The 27,055-nt window shown below is 37.6% G+C and overlaps 1 protein-coding gene across 11 annotated transcripts in view; it reads left to right on the plus strand.

Moving 5' to 3' along the window:
- Pcm1 (pericentriolar material 1) overlaps window positions 1–27,055 on the plus strand; it is a 130,425-nt gene that overhangs the window by 68,137 nt on the left and 35,233 nt on the right. For 7 of the 11 annotated variants that reach the window (XM_045141604.1, XM_045141606.1, XM_045141605.1 and 4 more), the window contains 10 exons: window positions 451–670; window positions 777–922; window positions 1,707–1,897; window positions 4,353–4,524; window positions 9,361–9,719; window positions 14,867–15,031; window positions 17,486–17,542; window positions 20,643–20,815; window positions 21,536–21,667; window positions 26,581–26,701. In XM_045141604.1, the coding sequence (XP_044997539.1) occupies window positions 451–670; window positions 777–922; window positions 1,707–1,897; window positions 4,353–4,524; window positions 9,361–9,719; window positions 14,867–15,031; window positions 17,486–17,542; window positions 20,643–20,815; window positions 21,536–21,667; window positions 26,581–26,701 (1,736 nt within the window). The remainder of the gene's footprint in view (window positions 1–450; window positions 671–776; window positions 923–1,706; window positions 1,898–4,352; window positions 4,525–9,360; window positions 9,720–14,866; window positions 15,032–17,485; window positions 17,543–20,642; window positions 20,816–21,535; window positions 21,668–26,580; window positions 26,702–27,055) is intronic. The other 4 variants (XM_045141607.1, XM_045141610.1, XM_045141613.1 and 1 more) reach the window with 1 other exon arrangement.

Here is a 27,055-nt window from a genome sequence, read left to right on the forward strand (position 1 = left end):
AAATAAATAACGCTCAAGGACCCAATTCCAGGTGTTTAAAGATCTCTGTTCCAGGAAGTGGAATCAAAGACTTAATATATTTGTTATATCACAACTGTGTTGCTATAGTAGATCCCAACTGGACTGATATTTATACTCTAATTCATTTGACCTGAAAGAATAGTGACTCACTATTCCAGTTTATTACTATATTTTAAAAGCCAGGTTATCAGGGCTGGGGAGATGGCTTAGCATTTAAAGGCGCTTGCTTACAAAGCCTGCTCGCCTGTGTTCCATGCAAAGCTAGATGCCTAGAGTGGCACATGTGTCAGAAGTCTGTTTCTAATGGCACAAAGCCCTGGCATGCCCATTCTCTCTCCCCCCCACTTCTGTTTGCAAATAAATGAAAATGTTTCTCAAAAAGCCATTTCTTGTCACATGATCTTATAAAGTTCTAAATCTTGGTGTTAGGTGGAAGAACAATCGCCCTATTTCAGAAGATGGAAATTATCGTCCTTTAGCCAAGACAAGGCAACAGAATATCAGCATGCAACGACAAGAAAACCTTCGATGGGTTTCAGAGCTCTCTTACATAGAAGAGAAAGAACAATGGCAAGAACAAATTAATCAGCTAAAGAAACAACTTGATTTTAGTGTCAATATTTGTCAGACTTTGATGCAAGACCAGCAGGTTAATTTATTTTAAAAAATAAATATTCCATTAGTTTGTATAGTTTGGAAGCACTACAATATTTTCTCAATTTACCAGTAACTGTTACCAAATTTTCTTTCAACAGACTCTGTCTTGTTTGCTGCAAACTCTTCTAACAGGTCCTTATAGTGTTATGCCAAGCAATGTTGCATCTCCTCAAGTACATCTTATAATGCACCAGCTGAATCAGTGCTACACACAGCTAACATGGCAGCAGAATAATGTTCAGAGGTAATTGTTTTCCAAAAGTATGACTGTAGTGGTACTAAAATGGAGAGTTATATCTTCAAGGAGAAAGGAGCATAAGCCAAACTGCATATTAACTCTATTGGCTGAAAATATTATAAGCTGTGCTGTTGTGAACATAATTTTTACTCATAAAATTTTAGATTAGCACAGACATGGTGACACACACCTTTAATCCCAGCACTTGGGGGGCAGAAGTAGGAGGATCGCCATGAGTTTGAGACTACATAGTAAATTCTAGGTCAGCCTGGGGCTAGAGTGAGACCCTACCTTGGGGGGAAAAAAATTAGATTAGTAAACTGTATGTTTAACACTGGGTGTGAACTGTATAGTGTATAAAATAAACAATTTAGTTTCTTACAGTTGCACCTACTGTCTGATAACCAAGTTCAGGATTTTTTTAATATTTATATTTATTTATTTGCAAGTAGAGAGAAAATGGATCTTATCAGAGCTTCTTGCCACTGCACATGAACTAGATACATACACCACTTTGTGCATCTGGCTTTATGTGCATACTGGGGAATTGAACCCAGGCTTCCAGGCTCTGCAAACAAGCACCTTTAACACTGAGCCATCTCTCCAGCCCCAAGTTCAGTTCTTACTTCATAAGATAAGTTACTTAATTAAGCCAACAGATTTGTTGTAGTATCAGAACTGTATTTCTTGAGTGCTACTAAATCATTTCTTACATGTATTTCTAAATGTAGCTTATATAGATGGCTATATAACTGATTTTTACAATTACTGACTTCTTAAATTTTTGCAGGTTAAAACAAATGCTAAATGAACTTGTGCACCAACAAAATCAGCATCCAGAAAAAACTAGAAGCAAAGCAAGAGGCAGTAATGCATCACACCCCTCTTCTCCCAATTTATTTTGTCCTTTCAGCTTTCCAACACAGCCTGTAAATCTGTTTAATTTTCCTGGATTTACTAACTTTCCATCATTTGCACCAGGTAGGTAACAGAAAGATCTAAAAGGAAAATAAATGTGAAAATTTTGAGTTGAACATTATGTTGCACACTTTTATAATTCCAGCCCTGAGGAGATGGAGGCAGGAAGATTGGGAGTTCAAGTGAAAGGCCAGCCTAAACTACATGACACCTTGTCTCTAAAGAAAGGATGGGTTGGGGGGAGTGCTGGAGAGATGGATTAGCTGTTAAGGCATTTGCCTGCAAAGCAAAAGGATCCCGGTTCAACTCTCCAGGACCCACATAAGCCAGATGCACAACAAAACCGGAGTTTGGTAGTTAGGGCTACTGGTGTCCAGAGCCAAGGGTAGGAGAAGGATAGTTGATGTAGCTAGAGAGTAAGAAGGGCTTTTGGTGATGTGCAAAAGAACCTTAGACTTCATATTGGAAGTCAAGAAGGGCACTAAAAGGACTTTGGGTATGGAAATAACATAAGATTTGCTTTTAGGGCTACAGAGATGGCTCAGCTGTTAAAACACCTGTTTGCAAGGCCTAATGGCCTGTGTTCAGTTCTCCAGTACTTACATAAAGCCAGATGCACAAAGTGGTGCAAGCATTTGGAGTTCATTTGCAGTGGATAGAGGCCCTGGTGCTCCCATTCTCTCAGTCTCTCTCTCTGCTTACAATTATTAAATAATTTTTTAAATATGATTTATCTTTAAGAAGGATAATACTATGGTAATACTGAGAAATTGAAATAGAGGAACTAACAGTATGAGTGGGGAGTAGAAGATTGTCATAGTATTATTAGGGAAAAGATGGTAGCCTGCCCTCAAGCATTTGCAGTTGTAAAGAAAATGGAATAATTTAAAAGGTATAGAAGTGAGTGAATAGGATAAATGGCAAGTTATATGAAGTGCATCATGGAGGAAGAAGAGATAAAGGTGTTTGCCAGGGAATTTAGGAGGAGATAAAGGTTAGAAGGCATTTGTTAATTGATATTCTACAGTGTACGTTTGTTTGTTTGTTTGTTTGTTTGTTTTCTGAGGAAGGGTCTCACTCTAGCTCAGGCTGACCTGGATTTCACCATGTAGTCTCAGGGTGGCCTCGAACTGATAGTGATCCTCCTACCTCTGACTCCTGAGTGCTGGGATTAAAGACGTGTGCCACCACACCTGGCTCTACGATGTACTTTTTTTTTTTTTTTTTTTTTTTAATTTATTTGAGAGCGACAGACACAGAGAGAAAGACAGATAGAGGGGGAGAGAGAGAATGGGCACGCCAGGGCTTCCAGCCTCTGCAAACGAACTCCAGACGCGTGCGCCCCCTTGTGCATCTGGCTAACGTGGGACCTGGGGAACCGAGCCTCGAACCGGGGTCCTTAGGCTTCACAGGCAAGCGCTTAACCGCTAAGCCATCTCTCCAACCCACGATGTACTTTTTAACAAGAATTCAAAGCAGTGACATTTAAAAAATTTTAACAAGCTCTCAAAGTTCTTGTCAATATTGGTAACAAATTATTTGAGTAGATTTTTAATGAATGAAAAGATTGATAGGTTTTGTTTTGGTTTTTGGTTTTTTGCGGTAGGGTCTCACTTTAGCCCAGGCTGACTGGGGAATTCACTCAATAGTCTCAGGGTGGCCTTGAATTCATGGTGATCCTTCTACCCCTCTGCCTCCCAAGTACTGGGATTAAAGGCGTGTGCCACCACACCCAGCTCTGATTTTTTTTTTTTTTCCTTTTCTTTCACATTACTACATTGTAGAAAGTTTGTTCATTCTTTATGAATCTGTTCAGTTGTGTGAACCCCTCCTATACTAGTTAGCAGCCCTGTACAGTTCTCTGATACACAGCACTTGGTTGGTAAGTACTTAAAGTGTTAAAGTGTAATGAAAATAAGCATTGGCATCATGCAGCTTTGATCCAACCAGCTCTTCTTTTAATACACATTTGATCTCTGAACCTCTTTTCTCAATGGTAAAATGAGTGTCAGTTGTATAGAATTATTTTGAATATTAAGTGAATGTAATGTGACTATAAGTCTGATAACCTATAGTAATTGACAAATGTCAAGTACTGTCATTTACAACTTGTAGTTCCTCTTTTTTGGTATTTCGAGGTAGAATCTCTCTATAGCCCAGGCTGACCTGGAATTTACTATGTGATCTCAGGGTGGCCTTGAACTCACAGCAGTCCTTCTACCTCTGCCTCCTGAGTGTTGGGATTAAAGGCTTGTGCCCCCACACCTGGCTGTACAATTTGTAGTTCTTAAGGCTGGGAATCATTAGTTCCCTTAGTATCAGAAGGCCTAAATATAGTGAGCTAAGCTATAAATAGTGAATGAATAAATGGATATTAGTTTCTTAACATGACCATTTTTGGCTTTAGTGCATTTGAACAACACAGTTAACTAATACTAAAATTTTTAAAAGCTAAAACTCTTAATTTCATTTTAAGGCTAAAGTGTTTCTTTGGTTTTCTTTCCTGTGTTTGTATAAGGTATGAATTTCAGCCCTTTATTTCCTTCTAATTTTGGAGATTTCTCTCAGAATATTTCTACACCTAATGAACAGCAGCAGCCATTAACCCAGAATCCTTCAGGGAAAACAGAATATATGGCTTTTCCCAAGCCTTTTGAAAGCAATTCTTCTCTTGGAGCAGAAAAACAAAGGTATTTGATTTTGTAATCTTGGCTACTTGATTTTCACATTCATTTTTTGACATATGGGGGATGTTTGTGATTGTATGGCTTGATACATAGTATTGATTATATAAAACTTCATCTTACTAGCTAGCTATCAGGCATAAGACTTGTTGGTAATCCTTGTCCAAAAGAAGTTCCAACTATTGATCCAGGGTGTACTATGACATTCAGTTTGAAGATTATAACTTGACTCAGAAGGTATTTTTGTCCTTGATTTTGTCCTTAAGTTAAAAGAGATTGTTTATTGACTATACTAGAAACTGACTATTAACTGTTAGGGGATAAGTATTTGGTTCATAGCCTCTGATTATACTCTGTTTGTTTGCTTGCTTTTTTTTTTCAAGGTAGGGTCTCACTCTAGCCCAGGCTGACCTGGAATTTGTTCTGTCGTCTCAGGGTAGCCTTAAATTCATGTCAGTAGGGCTGGGATTAAAGGTGTATGCCACCACGCCCAGCTCTATACTTAGCTCTTAAAGTCCATTCACATGTTTGGCTATAAAAACAACTTTTAGAGCTTGAGAAATGGCTTAGTGCTTAAAGGCACTTCCCTGCAAAGCCTCAGGACCTGGGTTTGATTACCCAGAACCCACATAAAGCCAAATGATGCGCAAGGTGGCACATGTATCTGGAGTTCCTTTGCAGTAGCTAGAAGCCCTGGTATGCCCATTCTCTCTATCTGCCCTTTTCTCTTACTCTCACTCAAATAAATAAATATTTAAAAAGACAACTTTTCAGCTGAGCGTGGTGGTACATTCCTTTAATTCCAGCATTCAGGTGGCAGAGGTAGGATTACTGTGAGTTTGAGACTAGCCTGAGGACTACATAGTTAATTCCAGGCCAGCCTGGGCTAGAGTGAGACCCTACCTACAAAAAAAGATGAGAGAAGCAATTTTTCTTGGAATTTCTGATGATATCATAGTTAGGATTGAGCATAGTTTTCTCTCTTCTTATATTTATTACTTTTTGATGTGATGATCTCCCTGCCTGCAGTTTTAGCACAAGCAATAATGAAAGAACAGATATACTGGCAAAGGCAAGTCATTCTCTAGACATTTTCATTTTACCTATAAAGATATTTTTATAAATAATGTGGGCTTTTTTTTTTTTTTCATTGTTTTTAAGAAAGAAAACAGGTTTATTGACTACATTGCAGGGGATAGCAGCAGGCTGGACAGTAACAAGAACCTTACTGTTACTTAGGAAAAAGTTTTAATGATTGGAAAAAACTAGATATCAGTTGATTTTAGTATTCTGTTAGAATAATCTTAATTAATTTTTGCCCAAATCCTTTAGAATATATAATTCACACTATATCTCCTTTTAGCTATATGATTGGGAATTTCTAGGACTTTTAAATTAGCATTTGACACTGTTTAATTATGAAATCACTAACTGTGGGAGACTTTTTTTTTAAAAACGTATTAACTGATAAATCTTAGAATTCCAGCTTTGTAATCACCTCTAGGAATTCTCTAATTAATTTCCTTGACATTGTTTACTCCTATTGTTAGCTATCCTAAGTTTTTGGTTTTTCCAGGTGGGGTCTTGTTCTAACCCAGGCTGGCCTGGAACTTATATCTTCCTACTTCCTACTTCTGCCACCACGCCCAACTTGACTTTTTTTTTTTCCTGTTGAGTTTCATGTTTCATAATTAGAGTATTCTTTCACCAGAGCTTAAAATGGTATTTAATGCACATTGTCATTTAGAAAGGAGGTTGTGCTGGGTGTGATGGCACATGCCTTTAATCCCAGCACGGAGAAGGAAGAAGGAGAATCGCTGTCAGGTCGAGGCCACCCTGAGACTACATAGTGAATTCCAGGTCAGCCTGGACTAGAGTGAAACCCTACCTTGAAAAAAAAAAACAAAAAAAAGAGGAGGTTGAATGAATCTCCACAAGCAAAAGATTGTATTCAAAGCTTTAGTGACTAGGGCTTCCTATTGTAAGTTCTCCATTATTAATGTTTCATATAAGTTTGATAGTTAAAAAAAAAAAAAAAACCAAGCCGGGCGCTGTCCCAGCACTGAGGAGGCAGAGGTAGGAGGATCTCTGTGAGTTCGAGGCCATCCTGAGACTACACAGTTAATTCCAGGTCAGCCTAGACCAGAGTGGGACTCTACCTCGAAAAACCCAAAAAAAAAAAAATTAATCTAGATTTGCATTAATATGTCATTGTTAGAATGTAATATCTTACTTTAGCCCTTTCAAATATTTTGGGTTAGTCCTTATCTCCCAAAATTTAAACTACCATGGGTTCCCTGATTTAAGTGACTTAAGTAAAAAGGCAGTTGTTGTTGTTGTTTGTTTTGTGTTTTTCTTTTTTTTTTAATATTTTTTTTTTTGCTCGTTTTTTATTTATTTATTTGAGAGTGACAGACACAGAGAGAAAGACAGATAGAGGGAGAGAGAGAAAATGGGCGCGCCAGGACTTCCAGCCTCTGCAAACAAACTCCAGACACGTGCGCCCCCTTGTGCATCTGGCTAACGTGGGACCTGGGGAACCGAGCCTCGAACCGGGGTCCTTAGGCTTCACAGGCAAGCGCTTAACCGCTAAGCCATCTCTCCAGCCCTGTTTTGTGTTTTTCAAGGTAGGGTCTCACTCTAGCTCAGGCTGACCTGGAATTTACTATGTAGTCTCAGGGTGGCCTTGAACTCTCCATGATCCTCCTACCTCTGCCTCCCAAATGCTGGGATTAAAGATGTGTGCCACCATGCCCAGCGAAATATTTTATTTTTATTTATCTATTTGAGACAGAGAATTGGTACACCAGGGCTTCCAGCCACTGCAATGAACGCCAGATGCAGGCGCTTGCCTGCAAAACCAAAGGACCTCGGTTTGATTCCCTAGGACCCACGTAAGCCAGAGGCACAAAGTGGGGCATGCATCTGCAGTTTATTTGTAGTGGCTGAAGGCCCTGGGGCGCCCATGCTTTCTCCCTTTTTCTTCCTCTGCCTTGTTCTCTCTCCTAAATAAAAATAGAATATTAAAAATATATATACTATTAAGGCAGGGTAGATGGCTATATGGTTAAAGGCATTTGTTTGCAAAGCTGCCCCAGGCTCAATTCCCCAGTACCCATATAAAGCCAGGTGCCTAAAGTAGCATACATGTACCTAGAATTTCCTTTTTGTTGTTGTTGTTGTTGTTCTTTTCCAAGAATTTCTTTGTAGCAGCACGAAGCCCTGGCATTCTCTCATCATTCATTTTCTCTCTCTCCTCAAAAATAAATACATACAAATATAAATGAATAAGAGATTGAAAATTGGAAATGAAAAATAAAAATTCTAGCTCATAAGCCATAGAAAAATAGTTAACAAAAAAACACTTTGGCAGCTGGAGGGGATTGCGTGGCAGTTAAGGCATTTGCCTGCAAAGCCAAAGGACCCTGGTTCGATTCCCCAGGACCCACCCGCATTAGCCAGATGCACAAGGAGTCGCACACATCTGGAGTTCATTTGCAGTGGCTAGAGGCCCTGGCACACCCATTCTCTCTCTTTCTCTGTCAGATAAATAAATATTAAAAATTAAAAATATTTTTAAAAAGAAAAGAAAATTTAAAAAATACATTGGCATATTTTTTTGAAAAGTACTATAAACCATATTTTACCTACATTTTTTTCATATGTAGATAAGAGAAGCCAGCATTGAGCACATAAAATTTAAGCAATGGCATTAGACAAATGGAGGTAAATTATGCTTAGTGAATAGAAAAAGTGCTTTTAATAGTTGAATGCTCAGCTATTTTTACAAATTCTAGTGCTTTTGAACTGCTTTAGATAACACATACGTCTGGATGCTCCTAAACCTCTTAACTGAGCTTTTTCACAGCCTTACCTCCAAATTTTGTTCCCTATATGTTCATCTTCCTATAAATTTTCATTTCCACTTCCATTCTTTTCATCATAAATATACCAGATCTTTTATTTATTTGTAATTTATGCCAATAAAAAATCCAAGATTGAACCAGACATGGTGGCACACGCCTTTAATCCCAGCACTCAGGAGGCAGAGGTAGAAGGATGACAGTAAGTTTGAGGCCACCCTGAGACTACATAGTGAATTCCAGGTCAGCATGAGCCAGAGTGAGACCCTACCTCAAACCTCCCCCCCAAAAAATAAAAAAATCCAAGATTGGGCTGGAGAGATGTCTTGGCAGTTAAGCACTTGCCTGTGAAGCCTAAGGACCGCCATTTGAGGCTCGAGTCCCTAGGACCCTAGTTAGTCAGATGCACTAAGGGGCTCACACATCTGGAGTTCGTTTGCAATGGCTGGAAGCCCTGGTGCACCCAGTCTCTCTCTCTCTCTCTCTCTCTCTCTCTCTCTCTCTCTCTCTCTCTCTCTGCCTCTTTCTGTTGCTCTTAAATAAATAAATAAAAATTTTTATTTTTAAATCCAGGATTGAAGTTTAAAGTAATTTGTGTTAACATGTAGTATTTATACATTGAATGCATATTTTTTAATATTTATTTTGTTTATTTGAGAAAGAGAAGGAGGCAGAGAGAGAGAATGAGTGCACTGGGGTCTCTAGCCACTGCAGACCAACTCCAGAGGCATGGTCAACCTTGTGCATCTGACTTTATGTGACTACTGGGGAATTAAACCTGGGTCCCTTGGCTTTGTAGGCAAGCACCGTAACTGCTAAACCATCTCCACAGTCTTGAATGCATGTTTTTGTGAGAACATTTTTATAGCCTATTTATTCACTTAAACTTAATCCTAAACCTCCCAGGAAATTGTATCTGGAATTTTCAGTTAACATAAATAATAATTGTGGTTTCTAAAAGTTTGTTTTCATTTTTAAGGAACCAAAAACAGCCTGAAGAGGAGATAGAAAACAGTAAGACACCATGGTTATATGACCAAGAAGGAGAAGTAGCAAAACCATTTTTCAAGTCTGGATTTGCAATGTCTGCAGAGAAAACTACAAATAGCAATCACAAAAGTCAAGTAGATACGAGCAGGCAAAGACGCCAGTTTGATGAAGAATCCTTAGAAAGCTTTAGCAGTATGCCTGATCCAATAGATCCAACAACAGTAACAAAAACATTTAAGACAAGAAAAGCATCTGCACAGGCCAGTCTGGCTTCTAAAGACAAAACTCCCAAGTCAAAGAGTAAGAAGAGGAATTCTACTCAGCTGAAAAGCAGAGTTAAAAATATTGGTAGGTATTGAACTCTGTTGTTGGATGTTCATCAATATAACTTCAGTATGGCTAGTCTTGTGCTTCTGTTCATACCTATTTTAACAATCATATTAGTTATCTTTGTACTTTTTTAATTTTTCAAATAGGATTTAATGTAAATATTTTAAAACAGTATTCTCTTTTGTGCTTTTTTAGGTTCTTATTTTACATGTATGAGCTTGACAGATAGATGTTCTCTCAATTTTATATTACTTAAAAATTGTCCATGTGCTCAAATTTTACAATTTTTTTGTTTTTCACTGTTATGTTGGGTCCTGCATCAAACTCTAAACTCATGTCTTATTCAATCTTACTATTGAGTTTCATATTGAAGTTCTTTTTTATAGTATTACTGTGTGTATCTCCTTTTAAAAAATGGGCTGGAGTTGGGGGGGGGAATTTTTGTTTTTCACCCTTTTCAGCCTATTGTAGTGTGCTCCTTCTCCATTTCACATGTTTTGAAGGGTTGACTGTGTGTATACTTTTTGAAGTATGCTTTTGGGGCCTCAGAGAATTTTGTATGTGTCACATAGCCTATGTTTTACTAGCAGTCGAAGGGGGCTTTTTTGTTCTTGTTTTTTTTTTAATTTTTATTTATTTATTTATTTGAGAGCGTCAGACACAGAGAGAAAGACAGATAGAGGGAGAGAGAGAGAATGGGCGCACCAGGGCCTCCAGCCTCTGCAAACGAACTCCAGACGCGTGCGCCCCCTTGTGCATCTGGCTAACGTGGGACCTGGGGAACCGAGCCTCGAACCGGGGTCCTTAGACTTCACAGGCAAGCGCTTAACCGCTAAGCCATCTTTCCAGCCCTGTTCTTGTTTTTTTAATTATTTATTTAATTATTTGTGAGAGAGAAAGAATGAGAATGGCATATCAGGGCCTCTTGCTACTGCAAAGAACTCATTGTGCCACTTTGTGCATCTGGCTTTACATTGGTGCTAAGGAATCGAACCCAGGCAGTCAGGCTTTACAGGCAAGTGCCTTAACCACTGAGCCATGTCTCCAGCACCAAATCAGTAGCCTTCATATATATATATATATATATATATATATATATATATATATATATATATATATATATATAAAATATACAATCTATATATATATATATATAAAATTTGCAAGCAGGAAAGATAGAGAATGGGTATGCCAGGTCCTCCAGCCACTGCAAATAAGCTCCAGACACATGCAGCACTTTGTGCATCTGGCTTTACGAGGGTACTGAGGAATCAAAATCAAGTCATTATGCTTTGCAGACAAGCACCTTAACTGCTGAGCCATTTCTCCAGCCCTGGCCAAAAGTTTAATTTCATTTGTGATAATGTTCTTCATAGAAAAATATACTTGATTTTTTACAGAACGTTTTGTGTTATTATTCAGATGACACTACCTGTATTATTCCTAGTCGTGTCATTTTACACAGTATTTTAGTAGTCATCACCTGTATTTCTGGACCTGTTTTTTTTTTATTTATTTATTTGAGAGCAACAGACACAGAGAGAAAGACAGATAGAGGGAGAGAGAGAGAGAATGGGCGTGCCAGGGCTTCCAGCCTCTGCAAACAAACTCCAGATGTGTGCGCCCCCTTGTGCATCTGGCTAACGTGGGACCTGGGGAACTGAGCCTCGAACCGGGGTCCTTAGGCTTCACAGGCAAGCGCTTAACCGCTAAGCCATCTCTCCAGCCCCTGGACCTGTTTTATGTGAAGATCAGTAGGTGAAGAAACCAGAAACTTAAATTAATGGCCTTAGAAATAGAGATGTTTGAATCCAATAAGGCCTTCCTGAGTAAGTTACATAGAGAGGTGATCTCAAAAGCAAAGCCAAAAATGTAGGTAGGAGATGTAAGGTGGATTGGGACTACAACTCAGTAATTCTGTATTTTGCCAAGATACTGTTTATGTGTCAGAATGAAAAGAAGCTATATCCTATATCCTATCTGAGGAAAGCCATAAAAATAATATATGACTTAGAATAGAGTCTGTACCTTGTTTTAAAATTGTTATTATTTATTTGCAAGAGAGGGAAAGGGAGTGAAAGAGTATAAGGGCATGCCAGGGCCTCTTGTCATTGTAAGCAAATTTCTGATGCATGTGCCACTTTGTGCATCTGGTTTTGCGTAGGTACTGGGGCATCAAACCCAGGCCATCAGGTCTTGCAAGCAGGTTACCTATCACCATGGGGCCATGTCTTCAACCCACCTTTTATCTATTTTATATTTTATTTTATATTTTATCTATTTTATAAGGACAAATAAAATCAGGCAACACTTCAATAAAGAAAACAATAGGGCTGGAGAGATGGCTTAGTGGTTAAGCGCTTGCCTGTGAAGCCTAAGGACCCCGGTTCAAGGCTCGGTTCCCCAGGTCCCACGTTAGCCAGATGCACAAGGGGGCGCACGCGTCTGGAGTTCGTTTGCAGAGGCTGGAAGCCCTGGCGCGCCCATTCTCTCTCTCTCTCTCTCTGTCTTTCTCTCTGTGTCTGTCGCTCTCAAATAAATAAATAAATAAAAATTTAAAAAAAGAAAACAGTAGACAAGCTGGACCTAATGGTTGTACACTTGCATGCCACCACTCAGTAGTAGACTGAGGCAGGAGGATTGAGTTTGAGGCCAGTCTGAGCTAAGTAGTAGCAAGACCCTGCCTCCTCCCTCCCTCCCCAAGAAAAAAAAAGGGAAAGAAGAAGGTTGGAAGGGGTGGGGGAGGATGTAGAACAGGAAGAGGGAAGAGAGAAGGATGTAGAGAAGGAACAGAAAAGAAAGCTAGGTGTGGTGGCGCAAGCCTTTAATCCTAGCACTCGGGAGGCAGAGGTAGGAGGATCACCTTGAGTTCAAGGTCAGCCTGAGCAAAAGTGACACTCTACCAAAAAAAACAAAAATAAATAAATAAAATTTTAAGAAAGAAAATGACAATCTCTAAATTAAAAGGTAAGGAGGCTAAGAAGATGGAAGGACTTCTTCAGAACAGTGATGTCTGTTGCATTCATGACCTCACAATTTTTTACTTTATCTTTTTTACTTTACATTCTTTATCTGCACAGTAATGGACCCACCAACATTCCATCTCAGATAATGAAAGAAGCCCCCCCCCAAAAAAAAGACATCAAAACAGGAGAGGGACTAGTTGGAGTGAAGAAGAGGGGGACAAATGAAAGTTATAGAAGGGAGTTTTTGTCAAAATACATTACATGTAATACATTGTTATATAGTGCATTATTAGTAAAAAAAAAAAAGTTTCAAAAGTAAGTAGGCTTTTAGCAGGATTGCCCTGAATTTCAAGTTAGTTTGTGCTACATTATAGAGCAACACACTGTCTCAAAAAATAAAATCACGGCTGGTTATGGTGGTGCACACCTTTAATCCTAGCACTCTGGAGGCAGAGGTAGGAGGACAGCTGTGAGTTCAAGGTCAGACTGAGACTACATAGTGAATTCCAGGTAAGCCTAGGCCAAAGTGAGACCCTACCTTGAAAAACCAGAAAAGAAAAGAGAAGAAAATCAGAGCTGGGTGTGGTGGCACACACCTTTAATCCCAACATTTAGGAGGCTGAGATAGGAAGCCTGGGGCTACAAAGTGAGTTCCAGGTTGTCCTGGGCTAGAATGAGAAAAATACTAGCAAATTGAATCAGCTAATGTATCAAGAGGATATTAGACAGTTGGGGCTGGAGAGATGGCTTAGTGGTCAAGGTGCTTGCCTGTGAAGCCTAAGGACCCAGGTTCCCATGTAAAAGCCTGCATTGGCTAGAAGCCCTGGTATGCCCATTCTCTTTGCACCCGTCTCTCTCTCTCCCCCTCTCTGATTGATAAATGAAAAATACATTTTAAAAAGAAAAAGAAGCTAAGTGACACCTTTGCTTTACCAGATAATGGAGCATACTAACTTCTATGACAAAGACTGAAACTGACATTGGAATAGTTAACTAAAACAAATTGTCTAAAGTGGAAGATTAATATATTGACCAGTGTTCATTTTGATTCAGTATGGAGAGAATAGGTATAACCATATATCCATATAGAACAAAAGAAGTTGAGGGTCTGGGGAGATGGCTCAGTGGTTGCTTGTAAAGCCTGTTGGCCCAGGTTTGATTCTTCAGCACCCACATAAAACTGACCCCAAAGTGATACATGCACCTTACACCCCCCCCCAACACACTAATTTACACGTGCAAATAAAATTTACTAAAACAGAAGTTGATGCCAGCTGTGGTGGTACATGCCTTTAATCCCAGCACTCAGAAGGCAGAGTTAGGAGGATCACTGTAAGTATGAAGCCAGCCTGAGATTACATAGTGAATTCCAGGTCAGCCTGGGCTAGAGTGAGACCCTACCTTGAAAATTTAAAAAAAAAAAAAAAAATGGATAAACATGAAGAATGAAGTTTTGATCCCCAACATCTATGTAGATGTTGGGCAGGTATGGTGTTCTTTTTGTAATCTCAGTGTATGAGAAGCAGAGTCAGGATCCTCTGGAGAAGCTGACTAGATAGAATAGACAAATTGGCTAGGTCTCGTTTCAAGTGAAAAAGCCTACCTCAGTAAATAAGGTGGAGAGAATGAAAAATATACCTAGTAACTTCTGACTTCTACATGCAATTGCATACACACAAAGAAAAGTTAGAAGGAAAACTCAGAATATATATACATGATGGGCGATTTTATAATGTATGTATGTATACACACATGCACATATATATACATACATGTACATATGCATATATATGATGAATATACCCTAAAGATGAGTAAAGCCTTTTAAAACATAGGTCTTTAAACAAAAGGTTTAATATGAAAACACATTTAATGCCTAGTATTCGTATCTGTATGTATTGTATCTGTTTTGTTTCTGATATTTCCTAATATTGTAAACTTGTAAGCTTGGACTTTTTGTTTCCTATGAGATCTGTGTTCTACTTTACTTTGAATTGGGATATCAAGAGACTCATATGAAACTGTTAGAATTTATTACAGTTACTCTGTCCTTCCAAAGGTTATTACACAGGTATTCAAAGACACTACTTTGTATTCTATCTATACCAGGCTTTGAGTTGCTTATAGTGTTTTACTGTGGAAATCTATTTACCTTTTGGTATAGTTTATTTGATAACAGATGACACGTTTTTATCCAAGGGTATGAAAGTGCCAGTGTGTCTAGCACATGTGAACCTTGCAAAAGTAGGAATAGACATTCATCACAGACTGAAGAGCCTGTTCAAGCAAAAGTATTCAGCAGAAAGAATCATGAGCATCTGGAAAAAATACTAAAATATAATCGATCTTCAGAAATATCTTCAGGTATGTTCCTCTTTCTTTGTTGGCTTTAACTCAAAGAATTCTTTGTGTTAGGTTTGAAAATCTGGATTAAAGCAAGTTTTAATACTGAACTGTTTTAATAGTAGACATTACAGAACATATTAATTCATGTGAAGAACTATAAACTGGAAATATTTTTGTAATATTAATTTTTGACATATTTAAGAATAGGTAACAGTATGGAACTCCTAGTTGGAAATTAGCATTTGATAGAAAATCATATCACTTCCCTTCTTAAAAGCTTTGGCTTATCCTTGCCTGTCAGATAAGGTGTGGAGGACTTAGTATAATCTTTCCTTTGACTTTGCAGATTCATTCCTCACCATCTTCTGCTTTAACCTTTATTCATAACACTGAGCTGGCATGTTCCTATAGCTCTCATATTATTTCTTGCCCTGCCAGTTGTCTTTTCTCAAGTCCTTTTTTTCTTCCTCTGTAAATCATTTTCACTACTAGACTCTTAAATAGAATTTTAGTCCTAGAGCCCCAAAGTTGCATCTGAATCCAAACTGGGATAGTGTTTTGTTTCCATTGGAACCATATGAAGCTTAATTATCTGAATCACATTATATAGTATTAAAGCATTAAATGTCTATGCCACCCTTTTGAGTCCCTTGGCAATAGAAACTGCTTTTTTATATGTTTTTATTAAATATTAATGTACTTGATATATGGTAGGCTCTCAGTGATTATTGAGTATTTGTTACCATTTTAGTTTTAACCACTGGTACTTTATTGATTTTTATAGGATATGTACTTCTTAAATACTGAGAGTAAATATAGATGCATTATTCTCATATCACTGGTGAAAATGACAGAGTAATACTATTAGCTACCATTTATGTCATGCTTTATTGTTACATTTCACAGTTAATTTGAGATATTTTTATACATCTCATTTGAGCCTCCTCAAAATACTACATTGGTTTTATATCCAGTTTTCATTGACTCATAGAGAAGTACCTGTCGTCGTTTCCCCCCAACACCACCACCAAGTACTTTAAAAGGGGTGGTAATACAACCTTTCTGAAAATCTTTCCAAAGTCATGCCCTTAGTTTCATTTTGGAATCTATTCTAAGGAAACAGAAAGATGAAGGGCAGCTTAGAGTTTATTGTTGTCTTAACAGTATGATTCTATCCATGTAGCTGTAAATAAAAAGACAAGAAAAAAATGAATCAAAATGTTACCAAGTGATTTTATGATCTTTTAAATTCATCTGTTTTCTAAAATTTCTGTAGTGAAATTTGTTAGGTTTATGATCAGAACAGAATATCACATTTGTTTGTGTTCCAGAATGACTTTTGAATGTTCATATTGCTGGGAAATGGTAGCACTGAAGTTTCAACTGTTGAGTCCAGGGTCTTTTGGCAAAAATAGCAATTCTCTTGTCCTGAACCCATAATTTTAGCAAAATTTTAAAAATTTCATCACCTTTCATTATAGTTGCCCAACCATGATATTGTCAAAGAATAAGTAGTTGGGTAAGATTGGAGAAGGGCACAAATATAAAAAGTTTAATAAACTATTATTTCTTTTTTTTTTTTTTTTTTTTGAGGCGGGTTCTCACTCTGGCCCAGGGTAACCTGGAATTCACTATGGAGTCTCAGGGTGGCCTCAAACTCACATCGATCCTCCTACCTTGCCTCCCAAGTGCTGGGATTAAAGGCGTGCACCCCCACGCCCGGCATAAATTATTATTTCTTAAATAACTGATAAATTGATAGCAATAGTATTTCTGACCTTATTGTCACCCGAAAAAATATATAATTGTTGAATTTTAATGTATTAAAAAATGCCTAAGTATTACTCATTCACATTTTTTAAAATAATGTTTAATTTATTTATTTGCAAGCAGAGAGAGAGAGAGAGAGAGATAGAAGACAGAGATAATGGACGTGCATGTGGCTTACATGGGTACTGGGGAATCGAACCTGGGTCCTTTGGCTTCACAAGCAAGCACCTTAACCGTTAAGCCCTCATCTCTCCAGCCCTCATTCACATTTTTAAGAGTTATGTTTTTCATTTAACCATTACCTCAAGTTTATGTACTAAGGCTTCTTGTGACTGTGTATAACATACGGTTAATAGAGAGTAGTCTATATTACTATTACTGAATTATTCAGACCTTTTCTCCCATGGGGATTACAGAAGTTACAATGTTTTTTATGCTTCATAAAAAGAAATGATAGTTTATTATGATAGTCTTCAGTGCTCACAGTAATTTATTTATAGCAAACCTTTTAAGATTCTCCTTAATGAGATTGCTTTTTAAATAGGCCATAAGCTATGACTTGCAATAACATTTCACTGTAGGCAAACAACTTCTTAAAAATTGGCTTGCTTCTTCTTTTTATTCACTTACTCATATTATAAACCCTGTCTTTAACTGCTCATACACATTTTATGTTCATCCTATGTCTGCCCTTTCCTACAGCACATGCTAGGAGAATACTACAGCAGTCTAACAGAAATGCATGCACTGAAGCACCAGGTAACATTATCTGCTTAGTTTTGGTATCCACTTCTGTTAATTCTTTTTCATTTTTCCTAAAAATCCTCTTTTTGTTTATTTAGATTTCGCTTAGTGTATATGTTTTGTGACTTAAAAATGTTCATGTTCATAAAATTCTGAAGCCTTTCATTTATAACTCTGTTCTTTGTTATATAGTTAGTAAACTGTCTTCCTTGTTTTGCTGTTACTTTATGAAACCTAACAAACACATTTGTAAGGATAAAGGAAAATTTTTATGACTTAGTGTTAGAAAGTTAATTTATTTTATATTTCTTTTAAATTTTTTTATAGATTATTTGAGAGAGGGGAAGTAAACAGGCACACCAGGGCCTCCAGCCACCACAAATGAACTCCATGTGCCACCCTGTGCATTTGGCTTACATGGGTCCTGGGGGATCAAACTAAGGTCCTTTGGCTTTGCAGGCAAATGGCTTAACCACTAAGCCATCTCTCTCTCCAGCCCCTTATTTTGTATTTCGTAAATACATAAAAGCATTAACTTTTTTGGAAACATGGGTATTATGATTTTTTTTATTATTAATCAACATCTGTAAAAAAAAACTATCAACTATAATATGCAGACTATAATAATTAATAGAAATGTAAATTCCAAAATACTGTTTTGGTTTCAAAGTATATGTTCTCATTAAATACATTTTTATTTGATATAGAATTGAGACAATTTAGCTCTTTCTACAAATATACATGAAGAAAATTAAAGCCTATTTGACCCCTTAGGGGGGACTGTAAAGAAAGTAAAACTAGAACCCGGAGCTGACAAGACTGACTTACACTAGTAAAAGACTGGATCTGATAAAGCTAACTGCAATTTGGGTGGTGGTTGTTATTGTTTTCTAACAAATGCTAATTTTAATCCAGGAGGAGAAACTGGCATAAACTTTCCATCTCTTAACTCCATAAGGAAAAGACAAAGGTTATGATTACTTAGTGATAATTTTATCATATTCAGTACTCTTAAATGCCATTAAATGTACTTTTTTATAGATTTGAAATTTTTCTTTTTAAGTAGACAGCTATGATGAAGTTGCAGTATGTTATGTAAGTTGAAAGCTTGCATATCACATAATACCTCCTGATCTGCATTTTTCCTATAAGTAGAGATATCTTAGTTTTGGTTCTTGGTTTTAGTAAATTTTACTTTTGTAATAATATATCACATTGAAACATTTTCAAACTATCAAGAAAACTTCAATATAATGTATCACTTCATTTTTTTTTTTCAAGGTAGGGTCTCACTCTAGCCCAGGCTGACCTGGAACTCACTATGTAGTCTCAGGGTGGCCTCGAACTCATGGCAATCCTCCTACGTCTGCCTCCGAGTGCTGGGATTAAAGGCATGCGCCACCACGCCCGGCTTCGCTTCATTTTTTTATGCATAACTATCTTAAGGAAAGATAGGAAAGTTTCATGGTTTGTTGCTGCTGTTGATGTTACTTGTGTTTTGTACCTGTGGAAATGGAGACCTGAGCATATTGTGTTACTAGGCTAATTAGTGCACTTTTTCCATGAGAGTACATTTCTTCTGCATTTTCTTTTCTTTATCCTGCAGAAATAAATTAGAACTTTATGTTCTTGGCACACCTTTTTTTAATTAGTTTTTTTCAAGGCAGGGTCTCATCCTAGCCCCAGCTAACCTAGATAGAACGCACTCTGTAGTCCCAGGCTAGCCTCAAACTCATAGCAGTCCTCCTATCTCTGCCTCCAAGTGCTGGAATTAAAGGCATGTTCTACCACGCCTGGTGTTGGCATGCTTTTAAAAAGCAACATACATACGTTAAAATTTTTACTTTCTTAAAAATCTTATCACTTGTTATTGCAAAAACTGAGTATATACTTGTAGAGTCTATTCTAGAAAGTTTATGGAATTTGATAGCTAGAAGAAGCATTTGAAAGTACCTTTCCCCACTGCCAGAGATAACAAAATAATGGAAACAGTTCCTAAATTGTACCCTTAAAATTAAGAGTTTAGGGGCTGAGCGTATTCTTTAAAGGGGTCGTATTTGTGTGGCCCTCGATTTGATCCTCAGCCGCCACCCCCCTCCCGCAAAAAAGAATATGACTTTTAGAGAGTAATAAACTTGGGTTATTAGCAAATACATGTAGCAGAATTGTAGCTAAATAATAGTGATGTGGAGATTCTGTGAAGTTGAAGGCTACAGTTGGGCACTGCTTTTCTTGGTCCAGTTTATACTAAGTATATAAATAACACATTAGTGAAATTGTCCTGTTATGATTATAATTATGTATTTTTCTTTGTCAGCACAACACTTTACTGAATTGGGTGAGATTTGAGAATGAGTGCCCCATTCTAGATGAGATCTTAAAATAGAATTTTTTAATCAGTGGACTTCAGTTTGTTCTCAACATTAATGTAACAAATAGATTTCATTTTTTTAATTTTTGTTTTTGTTTTTGTTTTGTGAGGTAGGGTTTCACTGTAGTCCAGGCTGACCTGGAATTCACTATGGAGTCTCAAGGTGGCATTGAACCCACAGCAATCCTCCTACCTCTGCCTCCAGAGTGCTGGGATTAAAGGTGTGTGCCCCACACCTGCCAGATTTCCTTTTTTAAACCTTAAATTCGTCATCCTCTTGCCTGAGCTTCCACATTGCTGGGGTTATAGGCATGCTCTCACATTTGGCTAAATTTATGGTTTTTTGTTTTGTTTTTGAGGTAGGGACTCACTCTTAACTCAGGCTGACCTGGAATTCACTATATAGTCTCAGGATGGCCTGGAACTCATGGTAATCCTCCTACCTCTGCCTCCCAAGTGCTGAAGTTAAAGGCATACGCCACCACACCCAGCTAAGTTTGTTCTTGAGAAATAAATATGACTAAGTAACAAACTTACCTATTCTTTAATAGATAGTGTTTATCTTGATATTTTAGGATTATTTCTAACAAACATGTACTACCAAGCTTCTTTTCTCCCCAACCTTAAAAGCCCTGAAATAGAGTTGGGTTCTGTTAAGGGTTTAGAGTAATCATACAGATTAGTATGAATTATCATAAAGATATTTTGTCATTATTATTTTCCTGATCTTTTTTTATCTTCCAGAAACTGGGAGTGATTTTTCAATGTTTGAAACTCTACGGGATACTATTTATTCTGAAGTAGCGACATTAATTTCTCAAAATGAATCTCGTCCACATTTTCTTATTGAACTCTTCCATGAGCTTCAACTACTTAATACAGACTACTTGAGACAAAGGGCTTTGTATGCATTGCAGGTATCTGGTACATAGTATTCTTTTGTCCACTTTGTTCTTGGTTCTATCTGGCTATCATTATAGATTGAAACATGTCCTTGTTCTGTATGTAATTTGATTGACTTCCAGCTTTTCTCATCATTTTATTTAAAACTCCTTGTATGGGGCTGGGGAGATGATTTATGGTTAAAAGGTGCATGTTTGCAAAACCCGCTGACCCAAGTTCAGTTCCCCGATACCCACATAAGCCAAATGGTTATAGTGGTTCTCGCACCTGAAGTTCATTTGCAATGGTAAGAGGCCCTGGCATGCTCATATTTTCTAACCCCCCTATAAATAACTATTTCAAAAGTGTTTTTAAAATATTTTATTTATTTATTTTAAAGGGAGAGAAAGAATGGGCCCACTAGGGCCTCTAGCCTATGCAAACAAACTCCAAATGTGTGCGCCACCTCGTGCATTTTGCTTTACGCAGGTACTGGAGAATTGAACCTGGGTCCTGGGCTTTGTAGGCACGCCACCACTAAGCCATCTCTCCAGCCCAAAAATTATTTTTAAAAATAAAACAACTCTTATGTCTTAAGTACCTTTTTGTGGTTTGGGAGCAATTTTTCTGTGTGGTTTTTTTTTCCCTCACACTTAGATCTGTGACTTTCCATCTGCTTGTACTTTTAAATTTGTAACATAACTTTGGAATGAAGCATATGTATTGTACATTAATGTCTTTATTTCCCTATTTAGGATATGGTTTCCAGACATATTTCTGAGAGTGATGAAAAAGAAGGAGAAAATGTCAAGTTAGTGAACTCTGGCACTTGGGTAGCATCAAATTCAGAACTTACTCCCAGTGAAAGCCTTGGCACAACTGACGATGTAAGCTAATAATGATTTGTTAAATGTGGACTTAATTTCAATTTATCATACACAAACGTTCAAGAAGTTAATGTGAATAGTGTTCAGGAGCCTGGAAGTAAGCTTTTGGTTGGATCCTCTTTCCTCACCTCCGGCCCTGAGCACAGAAATACTCCCTCAACTAGTGACCTTGGCTGAGGGCTCTGACGGAGGGAGGGAAAGCATGTTCTCTCTGGGGGCTTCTGGGACCAAGATAGGATAACCTGGTCATTATAATCCCTATGGCTCAAATCTCCCTGCTTGTCTTGTCACCCTTCTTTCTCCCCCTCACTTGGACTAATAATACAGTGATTTTGCCCATTGTTGAAATACTAACACAGTGTTAGCTGAAGGTAGTGCTTCTCTTAAACCAAATCTTCAGATTTAAAAAAAAAAAAAAAAATTTCATAGAACTATTGGAAGTTTTCTTATGCTCTTAAGCTTGTGTTGAAAATGATACTTCGTCTCATCTTTTCTGCTCAGAATGTTTCTCCACTGAGCTCCAAGTCCTGTAGCACTGTGAGCCAAACCTGTATATAAAGTCTACAGTTTTATTTGGCTCTGTGATATCATAAACAAATTAAGAAATAAATGCTTGCTAGTTTTAATGCATTGCTATTACAATTAACTGAAAAGGGGTATGCTCCTTTTTATGAAAAATGGTTCAGCTGTTGCTTTTTTAAAGAAGAAAAAGGAGTTATTAGGTTATTCTAAGGATTGTTGGATATTAAGATAATGACAGAGAATGAAAACTTTTTTTTTTTTACTTTATGCATCTTTTTCAGTAATTTTATTTCCTTAACTCTCAAGCCTCCTTTTTAATCCAAATTTCAAATGAACCATTGATCTTTAAAAATTTGAGCATGGAGCTAGAGAGAGCTTAGCAGTTAAGGCGCTTGCCTGTGAAGCCTACAGACCCAGGCTTGATTCCCTACTATCCGCAGATATGCCAGATGTACAAGGTGGCACATGCACCTGGAGTTTGATTGTAGTGGCTGGAGGCCCTGGCTTGCCCATTCTCCACGCCCCCCCATAAATAAATTTTTAAAAAATTTTAATTGAGCATGTTCTGCACCAACTATAAATTTTTAGAAATTGAACAATAAATATAGAATAAAAGAACTTTTGGTAATGTTTTAAATAAAATTTAACAATAGAGTACTTGTTAGTACTTCCCAGCAAGACTTTCTATAATGATATTTACAACTGAAAGCACACAACAGTTAGGAGAATTTTTTTAGCCAAAATATAAATGAGAAACTATCCCTTCATCATACTAGACCCTGAGATTAATTTGAGATGACCATAAGTCCTGTAAAAGCTAGCCTTAGGAAAACTACAAGAAGGGCTGGCGAGAAGGCTTAGTGTCTAAAACATTTGCCTATGAAGCCTAAGAACCCAGGTTCAATTCCCTACTAATATAAGCCAGATACACAAGGTGGTGCATATTCATGGAGTTTATTTGCAGTGGCTGGAGGCCCTGGCACACCCATTCTCTCTCTCTTAAATAAATTAATTAAATTATAAACAGAAAAACTCTAAAAGAAAATGGGAGTGGTGACTTTTGACACAAAAGTCTGTATATAAGAGAACAACTGCCTGCTGTGGTGGCGCACGCCTTTAATCCCATCACTCGGGAGGCAGAGGTAGGAGGATCGCCTTGAGTTTGAGGCCACCCTGAGACTCCATAGTGAATTCCAGGTCAGCCTGGGCTACAGTGAGACCCTACCTCGAAAAACGAAAGAAGAAAGAAAGAAAGAAAGAAAACAACTAATAAAGTAGATTTCATAAGAATTAAAAACTGGGCTGGAGAGATGGCTGTTTAAGTGCTTGCCTGCAAAGCCTAATGACTCAAATTCAACTCCCCAGTACCCGTTTAAAGCCAGATGCACAAAGTTGTGCGTATATCTGGAGTTTGTTTGCAGTGGCAAGAGGTCCTGGTTGTGCCCATTCTCTGTCTCTGTCTCTCTCTCTCTGTCTCTCTCTCTCTCTCTCTCTCTCTCTGCTTGCAAACAAATAAACAGATTTTTTTTTTTTTTTAAAGAGAACTTTAAAGGTAAAGGGCTGAAGCGATGGCTTAGCATATAAGGCACTTGCCTGCAAAGACTAAGGATCCAGGTTTGATTCCCAGGACCCACATAAGCCACATGTACAAGGTGGCACACACATCTAGAATTCATCTGCACTAGCTGAAGGCCCTTGTATGCCCATTCTGTCTGCCTCTTTCTCCACCCTCCCTTAAATAAACAAATAAAATATTTTTATAAAACTTTAAAAGAAAACGAACCTGTATTCCACAGAATTGGGAAAGTAGGAAGAAATGGATAAATTCCTTGACTCATCACCTTCTGAAACTAAATCCAGGACAGATGACTTTCTGAACAAACCTATTACTTCCAAGGAAATTGAAAGGGGGGGGGGGGGACTGGGCTGGAGAGATGGCTCAACAATTAAAGGTGCTTGCTTGCAAAGCCTGTCAGACCAGGGCCAGTTCTTTCTCTCCCCCCCTTCCTCTCATTTTGCCTCTGCTTCTCTTTTTCTGTCTCTCTCTTTCTCTCTAGCATATAAAAATATTTTTTTAAACAATAAAATCTGAGCCAGGTGTGGTGTGCGTCTTTAATCCCAGCACTCGAGATGCAGAGGTGAGAGAATCGCCATGATTTTGAGGCCACCGTGAGACTACATAAGTGAATTCCAGGTCAGCCTGGGCTAGAGTGAGACCCTACCTTGAAAAAAAAACAATAAAAAAGAATAACAACTTTCATAGTTTACAAAAGATTTTTCTCTGAAAATAATCTTTGTTATATACAAAAAATGATTTGCAGCTGGACTACATAAAGAACTCTTAGGACTTGATTATATTTAAGTCAGCTTTGTTAAAAAAAAAATGTGCAAGAGATTTAAACAGATGTTTCTTGAAAGAAAATCTGTGAATGGCCCATTAGAAATGTTAAAACTGAAACCACTTTCAAGAAGGGCTTGTTGTGGACACAGAACTGTTGGGATTTTATGCTGCTTGTGGAAATGTAAAATTGTGCAACCACTTTGGAAAGGGATTGATAGTTTATTAGATAAAGTTAAATTAAACTTAGCATGAGGCCCAGCACTTCTTTATCTTCTGGGTATTCATCCAAGAGAAATGAAAACATACCCACAAAAATCCTTGTACCTTATTGTTCAGATCACCTTTAATTATGATAACCTCAAACCGAAGCATCAACAGATACTTTGATAAATACACTGGTACATCCACACAGAGGAATAATACATAGCAGTTTAAAATTTAATTTTGAAACACACAGCAACATGGATTAATTTCAGAAACATACTGAGTGAAAGAAACAAGATGCTAAAGAGTATATCTTTAAGATTTCACTTGTATTAAGTTCTAGAACTAGCAAGAATGATCTATAGTGATAGAAATCATATGAGTGAGGCTGGAGAGATTGCTCAGCAGCTAAAAGTGTTTGCTTGCAATGCCTAACACCCTTGTTTGATTACCCACAAAAGGCCAGATGCACCAAGTGGTACATGTTTCTGGAGTTCATGTGCAGTGGCAGAAAGCCCTTACTCAATCTACTTTCTGCCTCTCATTCTCATTCTCACCTACCTACTTGCCTAAAAAAATAAGAAATTGAAGCAGGGTATGGTGGTGCATGCCTTTAATCCCAGCACTGAGAGGCAAAGGAAGGAAGATCACTGTGAGTTTGAGGCCACCCTGAGATTCCATAGTGAATTCCAGGTCAGCCTGGGCTCGAGTGAGACCCTACCTCGAAACCCCCCCCCCCAAAAAAAAAGTTGGTAAAACTTAAGCTGGGCCTGCGTGATGGCGCATGCCTTTAATCCCAGTACTCAGGAGGCCGAGGTGGGAGGACCCTACCTCGAAAAACCAAAAAAAAAAGAAAAAGAAAGAAAAGAAATCATATGAGCAAAGTGTGATAGAAATTAACTATAGTGGAGTTCAAAGGAACTTTCTTGAGCTGATGAAAGAAGCTGTCTACAGAAATGTATCTGTCCATTGTCAAAACTGAATAAACTGTAGTTACAATGATGTCTTACTATGTTAATGATGACAGTAAAATGTAAATTTTTAATTTAGTAAGGGTTTCCAGATAAAATGTCTATGAGGATGTAAAATTAATTTAACATGTTAACTGTCACTTCAGAAATTTTTTTTAAATATTTTTTGTTCATTTTTTATTTATTTATTTGAGAGCGACAGACATAGAGAGAAAGACAGATAGAGGGAGAGAGAGAGAATGGGTGCGCCAGGGCTTCCAGCCACTGCAAACGAACTCCAGACGCGTGCGCCCCCTTGTGCATCTGGCTAACGTGGGACCTGGGGAACCGAGCCTCGAACCAGGGTCCTTAGGCTTCACAGGCAAGCGCTTAACAGCTAAGCCATCTCTCCCCAGCCCACTTCAGAAATTTTTTTCAGTTCACAAATTTGAGTACTGGCTTTGTGAATTTGTCTACATAATGACATAATTCTGCAAGGTTTCTGCTTAATGTTTTCTGTGACTTAATAACTGCTTATATTCTAGTCTTGTTTGGGGCAGAATACTTGTGTAACTTGCAATATCATTTTAATATGGTTTTATGTAAATAGCAGTTTCAGTGTTAGATCTTTAATCTTTATAAAATATCTGAAGTATGGGCTGGAGATATTTGGTTAGTGGCTAAAGAGCTTGCTTGCAAAGCCTAAGGATCCAGGTTTGATTCTCCAGATCCATGTTAGCCAGATGCACACGATGGCACATGCTTCTGGAATTCCTTTGCAGTAGGTAGAGGCCCTGGCCCATCCATTCTCTCTCTGTCTCTCTTAATAATTAAATAAAGCAAATCTTTAAAAAAGCTTAAATATTAATAATTTTGTTTATTTTACCATAACTTAGGAAACTTTTGAGAAGGACTTAGAAAGAGAAACACACAAGATAAGTGATCAAAATGATGCTGATAATGCTAGTGTCATGTCTGTATCTTCAAATTTTGAGCCTTTTGCAACAGATGACCTAGGTAAGCAGAGCCTTTTTTGTAATCTTAGCATATGACTTTAATATGATGTCTTATCATCTTTGAATTGCATAAATAAGAAAACAACATGTAAAAAAGCAATGTGTGGTTTAAAGGCATATATAAAATTATCCATTCTAAACTCAAGATATGGTGAATTCTCAGTTGGAGCAAATCATCTAAACTTTGTGACTATGCAGATTCTAATGATGAGGGAATCATATTGACATTTCTGTGTTCTTGGGAAAAACATATAGAACTTTAAGCATGAGTAATAAGAATGCAGAAGTGGAACCTTTATTTTCCTTATGGGAAAAGACCATTCTTTAAGTTCATCTAGTTAATTACTTAGAAAAA

The sequence above is a fragment of the Jaculus jaculus genome, chromosome 1 (assembly GCF_020740685.1).
Source record: "Jaculus jaculus isolate mJacJac1 chromosome 1, mJacJac1.mat.Y.cur, whole genome shotgun sequence".
NCBI classification, from domain to species: domain Eukaryota; kingdom Metazoa; phylum Chordata; class Mammalia; order Rodentia; family Dipodidae; genus Jaculus; species Jaculus jaculus.